Raw genomic sequence first — 13,076 nt, 5'->3', positions numbered from 1 at the left:
CATGCACAAAAGTTAACTCAAAATGGATCAAGGAGCTTGATATCAAATCAGAGACTCTGCGTCTGATAGAAGAAAAAGTTGGCTCCGATCTACAGATTGTGGGGTCGGGCTCCAAATTCCTTAATAGGACACCCATAGCCCAAGAGTTAATAACAAGAATCAACAAATGGGACTTACTTAAACTAAAAAGTTTTTTTCTCAGCAAGAGAAACAATAAGAGAGGTAAATAGGGAGCCTACATCCTGGGAACAAATTTTTACTCCTCACACTTCAGATAGAGCCCTAATATCCAGAGTATACAAAGAACTCAAAAAATTAGACAATAAGATAACAAATAACCCAATCAACAAATGGGCCAAGGACCTGAACAGACACTTCTCAGAGGAGGATATACAATCAATCAACAAGTACATGAAAGAATGCTCACCATCTCTAGCAGTCAGAGAAATGCAAATCAAAACCACCCTAAGATACCATCTCACTCCAGTAAGATTGGCAGCCACTATGAAGTCAAACAACAACAAGTGCTGGCGAGGATGTGGAGAAAAGGGTACACTTGTACATTGTTGGTGGGACTCCAAATTGGTGCGGCCAATTTGGAAAGCAGTTTGAAGATTCCTGGGAAAGATGGGAATGGAACCACCTATTGCTATTGCCATTCTCGGACTATTCCCTGAAGACATTAAAAGAGCATGCTACAGGGATACTGCCACATTGATGTTCATAGCAGCACAATTCACAATAGCTAGACTGTGGAACCAACCCAGATGCCCTTCAATAGATGAATGGATAAAAAAAATGTGGCATCTATACACAATAGAGTACTATGCAGCAATAAAAAATGACAAAATCATAGAATTTGCAGGGAAATGGATGGCACTAGAGCAGATTATGCTTAGTGAAGCTAGCCAAACCCTAAAAAACAAATACCAAATGTCTTCTTTGATATAATGAGAGCAACTATGAACAGAGCAGGGAGGAAGAGCAGGAAGAAAAGATTAACATTAAACAGAGACATGAGATGGGAGGGAAAGAGAGAGAAAAGGGAAATTGCATGGAAATGAAGGGAGACCCTCATTGCTATACAAAATTACATATAAGAGGTTGTGAGGGGAATGGGAAAATAAACAAGGAGAGAAATGAATTACAGTAGATGGGGTAGAGAGAGAAGATGGGAGGGGAGGGGAGGGGGGATAATGGGGGATAGGAAAGGTAGCAGAATACAACAATTACTAATAGGGCATTATGTAAAATTGTGGATGTGTAACCAACATGATTCTGCAATCTGCATTTGGGGTAAAATTGGGGGTTCATAACCCACTTCAATCTAATGTATGAAATATGATATGTCAAGAGCTTTGTAATGTTGTGAACAACCAATTAAAAAAAATTAAAAAAAAGAAAAGTTGTGCTGCAATTGTGTACAATGATTCGAAATACATTCTGCTGTCATATATACCTAATTAAAATAAATTATTTAATTAAAAAGAGGAATAGATGGTAGAAATTTTTCTTCTTTTTTTGATTTTATTTTTTGATTTTTATTTATTTTTATATGACAGTGGAGTGCATTACAATTCTTATTATACATATACAGCACAATTTTTCATATCTTTGGTTGTATACATAGTATATTCACACCAATTCGTGTCTTCATACATGAACTTTGGATAATAATGATCATCACATTCCACCATGATTAATAACCCCATGCCCCCTGCCTTCCCCTCCAACCCCTCTGACCTATCTAGAGTTTATATATTCCTCCCATGCTCCCTCTCTCCATCTCATTATGAATCAGCCTCCTTATATCAAAGAAAACATTTGGCATTTGGTTTTTTGAGATTGGCTAACCCCATCCATGTACCTGCAAATGCCATGATTTTATTCTCTTTTATTGCTGAGTAATATTCCATTGTGTATATATGCAACATTTTTTTAATCCATTCATTTATTGAAGGGCATCTAGGTTGGTTCCACAGTTTAGCTATTGTGAATTGTGCTGCCATAAACATTGATATGGCTGTGTCCCTGTAGTATGCTGTTTTTAAGTCCTTTGGGAAATTTTTCTTTAAAAAATAAATATACCAAATAATCTTTAAAGCTTATATTGGTAATGAAAGTGAAAACGCTGTAACTGTGCTGATCAGTGGCTGTTTTCCTTATGAAACACTTAAGTACTTTTCAAAGTATTCACTGTTTTTAAACAAGTTTGGAAATATAAATTTTTTAAATTTTTTCCTCTCATTAATTATAGAGGAATTATGAAAGTGTTTACCTCTTTCTATAAACTCAAATATTTATTATTATGCATCTTTAGTGAGCCCTCTTTGTTCTATAATTTTGGAGAGCAAAGAGAAATCAAATGTACTCTCTAATGTACAGAATGACATATTTAAGTTCTCATTCCTGATAGTTATATTTATCCCAAAGATTTTTTTTTAATATTTAAGGAATTCTTGCAATTGTTTTCCTTCTGGTGAAAAATTAAAAACAAATCACATAATCTAACAAAATGAATTCTAAAGTAAAGGAAAATAGATTTTTAAAAGCACACCACAAATGAGTATGAATAATTTTATAATAATGTATTTATACTAAGTAATCTGAATCATCCCAACCCACATGGAAAGCTTTGAGTCTTATAGACCTTACATTCAAGTTCTGGCAGGAAAGCCCTCAATAGATTATCTACTTCTCTTCCCACAACTGTAAAAAGCAAATGATCATCTCCACTTACAGAGAGCTTTGAAGATTAGATTACAATGAGGCACATAAAGCAATTAATACCATATTTGGCACACAGAAAAAACAATAATGGCAATTAGTTTTGTTAAAATAATTAACAATTTATAATTAATTTGACTAAATGTATAGACAAGATGGTTCTGAATTTTATCCAGAAATTACATTCAATAAAATTTTGTGGTTCTTTTCCTAGTTTGAGGGAAGAAAAGAGGGAATGAAATAAAGATTTACTTCAATTTTTTGGTTAGTTATTTTGGAACAGCCATATTAAAGTCATATAACAACACACAAAATAAGATGTATAAACTTTAATGCCTTCCAATATATTTATTTTACATATGAAATAACTGGCTAATATAAAGTATCACTTAAAAATATTAATTACTTAAAACTTCTTGGTATAAATTTTAATTTTTTATTTTTGTTTGCTACAGAATTTATTCTAATTACCTATAACATTGATGACTTGAGTAATAAATAATTTTGAATCATCAAGAAGTCCTGTTGGGTTGTGTGACTCAGCATGCATAGACATGTAATAAATTTATTAAATGAGATCAATTATCCAGATTATTATTTCATTCATCTATTTACTTTTGTCTCCAAAATGTATTTTGGTCCTAATTACCTTAATTAAGGATTATTCCTTGGTTTATGTAAATACAGTCAGAAAGTATTTAGTAAAAGCTTTCAAATTTTATTAATTAATCAACCAAAATTCACTTAGTTCTTGTTATATAAGGCATTCTGCCAGGCACACTGAAAAGACATGACATAAATTGGTAGTAATTAAAATGGATGAGAGTTAATAATCTACACAAAACAGTGTGTGACAAATAAAGAAAGAACAAGATGGACTGCCAAGTAGGGGTAGAGAGATTAAGTTCCCCAAGATAATAAGAAGGAAAGATCACTCCAAACTCAAGTGTTCCAAAATTATAACTAAGTACTGAAAATGTTTGTCAATTATAATAATTTTATATTCTTTCTATTAAAATGTTTATTGAGCATTAAAGCTATGTATACGTCACTTTGTTCCAGGGAACATGAGGGAAAGGAAAGATAATGTCACATGTTCTTTCCTTCAAAGTATTGCTACAATGTAAGGGAAATAAGAAAAGTAGCAGACACCTGCAATAGGAGTTAATATGACTTACTCAGCATGAGGTATTCTCATGGGGATAGGAAAGAAGAGAAGAAAGAACAAGGAAAAAGCTATAAACCTATTCAGCTATACAATTCTTGCTATGAGGAGTTCTTCTACAAACCCCAAATAGAAAATCAGGTAGCAAAGATGTTGATGCTATTTTTAACAATAACCTTAGGAATACTTTAAAGCAGGAATGAACTTGAAGCAATATGAGACTATACTTCTCAAGCGCTTTAACATCATTAGCCTGTGCCCTTTTGCAGCTGTCACACTTAAAAGCATTCTTAAGATTACTTAAAAGATAACATGTTCTAAGACAAATGAATTGCAAATGGGATCATATTATATACCAAGTTTGAATATATAGGTTTAGAAAAGGATGTTGAAACCATAGTTGGATGTTTATACTTGATTATTTAGATGTGGACAAAGAGAATCAAATATAATCATGTTTAAACTGTAAGCACATTGTAAGAGGCAAACATGGCTAAGATGTAGAACTATAGAAACCATTTTGCAATGCTTGTTAAATGTATGAAAGAAGAAAAATTGCAATTTGAATGCCTTTTATGATATAATGAATATTGTTAAAATTGTATACAATACTGTGGTGAAAAACTGCCTCACTAATCTCCATTTTTTTCTTTCATAAACAGAGCAGAACAAAAAGAAATGATAAAAACTACTTGATGTAAAACAGAGAATAAAACTGGACCCTTCCTTTTCTTTCTGCTCTTAAGGAATTTGTTTTTAAAATTTATACAATTAAATCTATTTCTATATCTGCAAGTCTTTAAAAAGTAGTTTTCATTTTGGCATGACGTTTTAAGTAGTTGTACTCGTACAACCCCAGGTTTAGAGGGCAGATTGCAAACACTGACCCAGCCTCTGGACTCATTTTTTTCTCTCTTCTGGACTAGTCGTGAGATGGTTTGCAAAGTTCTGCCCTTACCTATTCATTAGCCTGCAATGCATCACAGTGGCACTAAAGCAAGCCTTGCCTAATCCCAGAGGTTGTCACTCACAAGCACTGACTCTAGGACTAATCTTGGATTGTCAGGCACAAACAGGATTAGACAACTCAGAATTACAAAGTTCTATCTCTACTCTCCTGTTACTTAAAAAGATACAAAGACTTGCCACAATCACAATCAACACACAGTCCATAATTTCTTCTATTTTCAAAATTATCTTCTAACTCTTCCCACCTTTGATTCAATCACAACAACTCCAATTTTGTCCTTTACAAAGTTCTGTGAAAACTTAATCTGGATAAATACTATAATTCTGTGGAAAAAAAAATTGAAAATATTTTTCTAAATTAAATGAATTTGGGCTACCATGACTATCATCATATACATCCCATAAAGTGCCCACTACAAACAATGCAAGCCTAGAACCTTAACACCACAAATTTAAAATAATCACATTCCTAGGATCTTCATCATATCTGATTTTAAGCAATAATAATATTATAATAACTATAACATCTTGATCATAATCAAAAAATTTTTAAATGAAGAAAAACACAAACATATCCAAACCCTAAAACGATTCATATCGTAAACAAACAAAGTGAAAATGTGTTTTTAGCTATGAAAATAACAGAATAAATAAAAACCATCAACACTAAGAACAGTTCTTGGAGGAAGTATAATTGAGGGCCATCTATACATATAGAATTTTAAATAGGTGGCATCTTCATTGTTATTTAAATACACTTAAAACTGATATAGACATGGAGGGGTGTTGAACTGCATCTAATACATTCTCCACCACATTTTTCCATTGGTGGGAGTTTTATAAAATATGTCTGTGCACAATTATGAAAGTAAAATAAGTAAATTTCTTTACCACAGCAAGTCTTCATTAACAACATAACTAAAGAATGTAATAAGAGAAAATTCAGTTCTTACCTGAATAAAAGTACCTGAAGTATTTCTATAATAAACAGAATAATATTGTATAATCCCATTAGGCTTTGAAGGAGGTGTCCAAAAGAGAATTATTGATGAAGAACTGAGATTTACATAATGAACATCTCTGGGAGGATCACTGGGTGCTGTAAAACAAATAATTGAACAACAACAACAACAAAAACCCTGTACTTGTGGCCTCTAGTAGTGTCTGAAATACCTGAATTTTCCCACACTTGTTAAGCTAAAGAAATGAGAATTATTTTCTTAAAACAACTTAATATATTACCTATTTAGATGTCAGAAGTGAAATCCATAAGACACCCTGACTCATCCTACCACATTAAGAATCATTGGGACAGTCTACCATACCAATATTCAAGTGGAGGACAGATGGATTTCATACTATACTACCCTGGGGGCCAGGAGCCATGTAATGTCTATAATGTCAGCAGCTCAGGAGGCTGAGACAGGAGGATCACAAGTTCAAAGCCAGCCTCAGCAAAAATCAAGGCACTAAGCAACTCAGTGAGGAGACTCTGTCTCTAAATAAAAAATACAAAATAGGGCTGGGGATGGTACTCAATGGTTGAGTGCCCTCAGTTCAATCCCCAGAATCCCCCCCCACCCCCGCACCAAAAAAAAGTTCCCTGGCTCTAAATCTTGCTGACTACTCTAGATTTTAAAGCAACATAATAACAAGTTTCCAATAGAAAAAACAAAATAAAATACCTATCTAGTTTAGAATTGTGAAATTGAATAATAAAGGTCAGAGGTAGAGAGCTGACTTCATGCATTTTATTTTCTTCCATTTAACAATCACAAATAATAAACAAATGTTTATTATGTGTCATGTAAGTGTTGTGTTGAGTGCACTCACAAACATAAATTTATTTAATCCTCATAAGGACCATATGAGTAGATATGATATTGCTTCTACATTATAGATGGGAAATTGAGGCAAAGATTGATTAACTAGCTTTCCAACATCACACAACTAGGAAGTAGATGCAATTTTGAAAATGGATATTAGAACTGAAGATGGACCTCAGTGGTACAGTGTTTTTCTAGGAGGCAAGGCCCTGGGTTCCATCCTAGGGTCCACCAAAGAAAAAGAGAGAGAGGGAGAGAAAAAGAAGAAAGAGAAAGAAGAAGAGAAGTAGGAAAAGATGATGATGGTGACAATAATATGCATTTATCACTCAAATATTTTGATACTGAATGCTTTTCTAAGCACAATATTCTTAAAATTGGCTTCTATTCATAAGAACTCACCTCCCTCTGGTGTTCGAAAGTTAATGATATTGCTTCTTGTTTTTCCATCACCAAATCTAGTGCTAGCTGTTACATAGGCACTATATTCAACATTATAGTCCAAATCTGAAAACTCTAATGACGTTCCAGTTACATTAATGGTTTTTAATGATGATATATCCCTGAGAGAGAAAAAAGAATATTATCTGCATAATTGGCTTTTAAATTAAAAATTTCCATCTACTTTTTAAGCACAAGTATTTAAAACGTAAGTAGCATTTATATATAGAAATGTATTAATCTAAATTAATAGGATAACGATTTCACTTATCCTAAGATACTAAAAATAGTGAATTTCAGAATATTTTAGTGAATTAACTTCATTTGCTTTCAAGTACATTTAGTAATTCAATCGAGTGTTAATAACATGTTCATAATTACAGTTTGGGCCAATTTTAATGGGTCTCTAGGAATACTGTATATTCAAAGTAATTACAGCATTCCCTTTTATACTAATGGTTTACTTGTTCAAATATTTTTTCTTTTTAAATGTCAGCAAAATCTTACTTATATAACTGATTGTCAAACAAAGCTATCTTTCATATATTGTATAAAAATGGCATTAACTTCAATCAAAAAATCGTAAATACAGTTTAGTAGTATCTAAAATAGCAAGTCTATGGGCTCTCCTTTACTTATTTAATAGAAATGATATTGAAAACAACATATGTATATCATACAGGAAAGAATAAAACAGTTCACATCTCTGACTCAATCAAAATCTTATAGGTATTTAAAAGTGGCATGCCAGAAAATAAAATAAGTCAAATCAATATGAACGCAAAAACTCTCCAAGTAAGTACCAAAAAGTCCCCCAAAAGAATGAAGTGCTGCAAGTTATTTAGCACTACAACTAGTTTATTTTAGTCACATTCGCTCAGTTTCTAGAGTTTTGAATTGAACACAGATTACTATCTAAAAACAAGGAATGAACGTGTATATAGTTGTGCTAAAAATGTGCATCTGAAAAAGAAATACACGTTTTAGAACAATAAAATATTATAGAATTTCAACAAGGGAATATTATCAATATCACCGAAAAAGAATGTCTCATATAATCTCATATTTTTCTTTTCTGGAAACACAAGGTACCCAAAAAGTAACTGGATATCCCTTCTAAACAGAAAACACTCTTTCTTTACTCCTTAAATATCTAAATATGGAAATACTTAAGAGGAATAATAGATTTTACATGAAATAAGGGTAACCACCAAGAGATAACACTTCAACCATGGTTTTACTATTGCAGACTTGCCAATTTACTCCAAATACAAGTATTGTTATCTGTAAAATAAATAGCTTAGCATGGTGAGAAAAATCTTGGATTCAGAGTCTACAACTGGAGACAGGTGGGATTAGCCAGGCCATTCAGCAATTTGAAACAGTTTCATTTCTCTTCCAAAAGCAGTAGGGAGAGCTTTCTTTGACTTCATTGAGATCACAGAAGAGGAGCTTTTAAAATTCTTAATGCTGTAGCTGTTAGTTTCAGAAAAAGATGCCTTGTCATGGAAACTTGACCCAATTCTGCACTGCTGTTGTTCATAGGTCACAGTCATCAGAATACTGCAGAAGAGCTAATCCAATTCAGATCTTTAAAGCTATGGTGTTAGCTAAAGTAATCTAATTGCCTTATGTCTATTTTGAAAATTACTCTTCAAGCATATTTTACAATGCACCTTACCTCAGTATCTTCTTGCCCTGATTCTTCACAGCAAAATATTACAGATAAGTATCTGGCTACCATTAAAAAAAACCCAAATTTTGTTCTGTAGATAAGGCAGAATCAAAAAATTGCATAGAAAATGCACATTAAAATAAACTTTGTCTCAAGTATTTAGATATTATAGTAACAAGAAGATAGTCTCAATAAATTTTCCTTATAAGAAACTCAATAATTTATTTCAGTAGACATAAAGTAGATATACTTTATACATCTGTTCTGGTTTGCCATAAGAGATAAGATAGTCCTAGCTGCTGCAGTCCGGCTGCAGCAAAATAACCCGGGGGGTGACGAACAACTTGTGTACATTGATACAGCAGGAGTGGGAGCCGTTTATTGTAGGACAGGAGGGGTATATATACATTACACACAGCTTATCTTAATTAACATAAACTAGATACAGCAGTCAACCAATAAGGAATCTCCACACTTAATGGCTCGCTGGCATCATTTCACAAACCACTCCCTCTGGCAAAATGCCAGGCACCATCTTGATGTTTTACAGACCTTAACACCTAGCAAAACATTTTCAGATACTAATGCCTTATAAGTTTGGATTTTTTTTAATTTTAGAATTGTGATTGGTATTCTAATAAATGAGATAGAAGAAGATCTGAGCATAAATAAACTTTCAATGAAATAGTTCAGTATATATCTTTGGCTTGCATGAAATGTTCTGTCATAAAACTGAGAACTAAGGGGAAGGGAAAAGAAGAGACAAGTGAACTGTCACTGAGGCTCCCTCTCCATCTTCCTTATTCTGAGTATCTGTTGCCCCAATGGTGGTAACACAGAAACCTGTAGTCTAAGGCATGAGATCTCCACTCTCTAAGGAGCCAACTAGGGAGCAGTTCAACAGCAGAGAGGGTTCACTCCCTCCCACACATAAGAAACCCAGCTGAGACACTGCTGTGTTGAGCTGTACTCTTGGGATTAGCTGATTAGTTTTAAAATCTGTTTTGCTCTTAATTGACTTAAAATATTAGAAAAGAACTTTCATATGTTCCTTCATCATGCTTTATTTTCATATATAAAAATGTATGTTCTGAACCTTGATTTTCTTTCTCTTATGTTAATAAGAAATCCAAATCATTATGTTTTTATAACTACATAATTTGGGGGTATTATAGTTTTCCAGTCTTTCTTCTAAGAATTAACTTTTAGGGGGTTTCTCTTTATTTCTTTAGCTATTACTAACAATGCTGCAGTAGGCATCCTTCAATAAATACTTTTCACAATAGTAACTTCATTTCTGCTTGTTAAGTTGTGTGATTGTTAAGTCATATGGACTGATACATCCTTTATACTAATGATTATTGCTCCAAAATGATCATCATTCCAAACTTTAAATTATTATTTAGAGTCACACCAATAACATATGAGAATACATATTTTGGCAAATTCTTCATAATTTCTGCAGATCTAATTGACAAAAATTTTAGTTTGCACATCCCTGACTATGAGTCAAATGAAATGTCTTTTTATATGTCTATTGATCATTTGTGGTTCCATTTTAAAAATATCTATTCAAACATCCTCTTTGCTGTCTTCTATTGAAGTTTTTTTAAAGGAGAAGAGTATATGTCTGAATTAGGGAGGACCAATCTTTAGCCAGTGCTAAACATAGATGACTTCTTCTCCGCTCCCTGTGAAATTAGAGATGATATTGTGAACTCTATATTCAATAAAACTTGTTTAAATCTACTTTGTGCCTGGCAAAAGTAGCAAAAGCAAAAAATAAAGAGAGAGAGAGAGAGAGAGAGAGAGAGAGAGAGAGAGAGAAGAAGAAGAAGAAGAAGAAGAAGAAGAGGAGGAGGAGGAGGAGGAGGAGGAGGAGGAGGAGGAGGAGGAGGAGGAGGAGAGGGGGAGAGGGAGGGAGGGAGGGAGGAAGGGAGGGAGAGAAAACAATAATCAAAGAAATAAGTTAAGATCAAAGTAGAGAAGAGAAGACTAAGGCACACCCCAGGATACAGTAAGCTGCTCACTGGGGAGGGAGCCTGCAAAGCCTGAGAGTAGAATAGGTAGCTGAGTGGGGGAGGAAGCCAGAAGGCCCAACTGACAAAGTGATTTTAACTCTTAGTCACAGACTGTGTGAAAATGAAAGGAATATAAATGTTATACAATACTTAATTTCTTAAAATATTTCACTTTTCAATAAATGTTAATACTAAGAAAAAAATTAAGGGCAGGCTTCATTGCCATCATTTTACTGATCTAATATTAAACCTCAAAGACTATTCTTATAACTTGGAAATTTAATTTGGAAGTTTAATTTGGATTACTTTGACATTATTTTGAATAAATATAAAAATATTTTTTGTTGTTTTTGTTTTTTATCTTCACTCATAGAAGAAAATGTCTCATACCAAGAAAATATCTTATGTTGGGAAAAAATTTAGTCTTTGAGATGAAGTTATTTACTACTTAACATCTTTTTTCCTCAAAAAGGCAACCACATTTGACATCTAGATCAAAAAGGAAAAGTGGAGAATAAGAGCAATTTCTTTGCTTTACCAATTTCTTTGTTCATTTCTGATAGTTACCATGATAAGTAACAACTGTCTAGGAAGGAATCTTGAATATCCAAGCCAATGGAAGACAAACAAATTTCCCCATTGCTAAAGTATGAATATGTGTGGTTTCCTATACAAGGTTTAAGACTCTTTGAAAGGGCATCATCTTAATTATAATTCATCATTTAATATTTTGTTTCATGGAGGTAATCTAACTTGATGATATCCATTCTTGTATGCTTCTATGAATTTATTTTTTTTAAATTCTCTGCCTTTATCTAAACATTATCTAAACATTCTATTTTAATCTTTTCACTCACTAAATACTGATCTCCAAAGTAAGGAATATCTACATTCAGGGCTGGTGTTGTGTCTCAGAGGTAGAGCACTCGGCTAGCACATGCAAGGTCCTGGGTTCAATCTTCAGCACCACATAAAAAATATATAAATAAAATAAAGATATATATAATATATATATGTATATATATCTACATACACACATTTATATGATATATATATATAAAGAATATCAGCATTCAATTACTGAACTCTATCGAACTATTTTCTTCCTCATATGAATCAGTGATTCACTAATTTTCATGCCCTATAATGAAACTGCTCTTTCATGTTACACCTTATTCTAGAATAATAATTACTTATCACAGCTTGGTAATATCAGTGTTAGTAATAATGTATTCAACGGCCCCAAATTAGCCAGGTATGGAAGGTTCCAAAAACTTAGAGACAAGGAATAAGGATCCAAAATACATAAAAAGAGATTGTAGAGAGATTTTATCACCTGAGAATGGAGGCAAAGGTTAAGGATGTACATGAGTTGATAGGTTTGGAGAGCAAGTTGTTGGGGCAATAAAGTTTGAGATAGCCACCTTCATTTTCAGTGCAGAACGGAAGTTGAGTTACCTGCTATCAAAGAGGTAAGAGGGGCTGGAGGATAGAGAAAATAATTTGGGACAAATTCTAAGGAAAGCAAGAGGAAAAGCTCATCAAAACCAAGTAAAATGAATTTCAGAGGCTCTCAAAGTTCAGTAAGGATGGCAAAAGCAAGACGGAGTGAATATTATATCCTATTTAATTAGTGAATGAATTTTTATTGAGAGACTGTAATATATGTACTATAGTCTATGATGAGAATATGAAGGTGAAAAAGACTCTGCCTCTGGTTTGAAAGGTTTACATACAGTCACAGTTAAAGGATGTCATCCCCACTGGGCTCAGAAATTTGTGTTAAGGATGTCAGAAAGTGAGCTATTGGATTAATATAGAGTTATTAACTACCACTGCTTTTCTGAAGTTCATATGTATCCAGGTTTTCCATTCCTTTGAAAGTTGTAAGTTATAACTCACTAGGATTTTGTGATTTTACTCAAGTTTGAAACTTTGTTGTCAAAGTTGTTCAAAATAGCCTATTATCTCTTCATTTTTAAGTAGCTGTAGTTATGTTGACTTTTCATGAATAACATTAACTTGTGCTTTTCCTTGTTTCTCTGGATCAATTACCCCAATTACTTTCTCTCATTATTATTATATTTATTATTTTTAATTATAGTTTAAAAGCCATGTATTAATTTTACTTTCTCCTTTTGTAAATTTTTAATTTCAATATAATTTAATTTCATATGAAATTTATAACTTAAATGTGATTATTAATGACAAGCAGGTAATTATTGGTCTTTTCTTCTCTGATTGAATATTTA

The 13,076-nt window shown here is 32.8% G+C and overlaps 1 protein-coding gene across 1 annotated transcript in view; it reads right to left on the bottom strand.

Moving 5' to 3' along the window:
* Nucleotides 1–13,076, bottom strand: part of PTPRQ (protein tyrosine phosphatase receptor type Q) — a gene marked incomplete at its 5' end in the record, with an annotated part of 205,022 nt that overhangs the window by 135,639 nt on the left and 56,307 nt on the right. The window contains 2 exons of the mRNA XM_081310467.1: nucleotides 5,815–5,960; nucleotides 7,090–7,250. Coding sequence (XP_081166593.1) covers nucleotides 5,815–5,960; nucleotides 7,090–7,250 — 307 coding nt within the window. The remainder of the gene's footprint in view (nucleotides 1–5,814; nucleotides 5,961–7,089; nucleotides 7,251–13,076) is intronic.

Source organism: Spermophilus citellus (assembly GCF_964194105.1).
Source record: "Spermophilus citellus genome assembly, chromosome: 10".
Classification (NCBI taxonomy): domain Eukaryota; kingdom Metazoa; phylum Chordata; class Mammalia; order Rodentia; family Sciuridae; genus Spermophilus; species Spermophilus citellus.
Note: the sequence above shows the minus strand (reverse complement) of the source record. Positions and strands in the feature narration are given on the sequence as shown.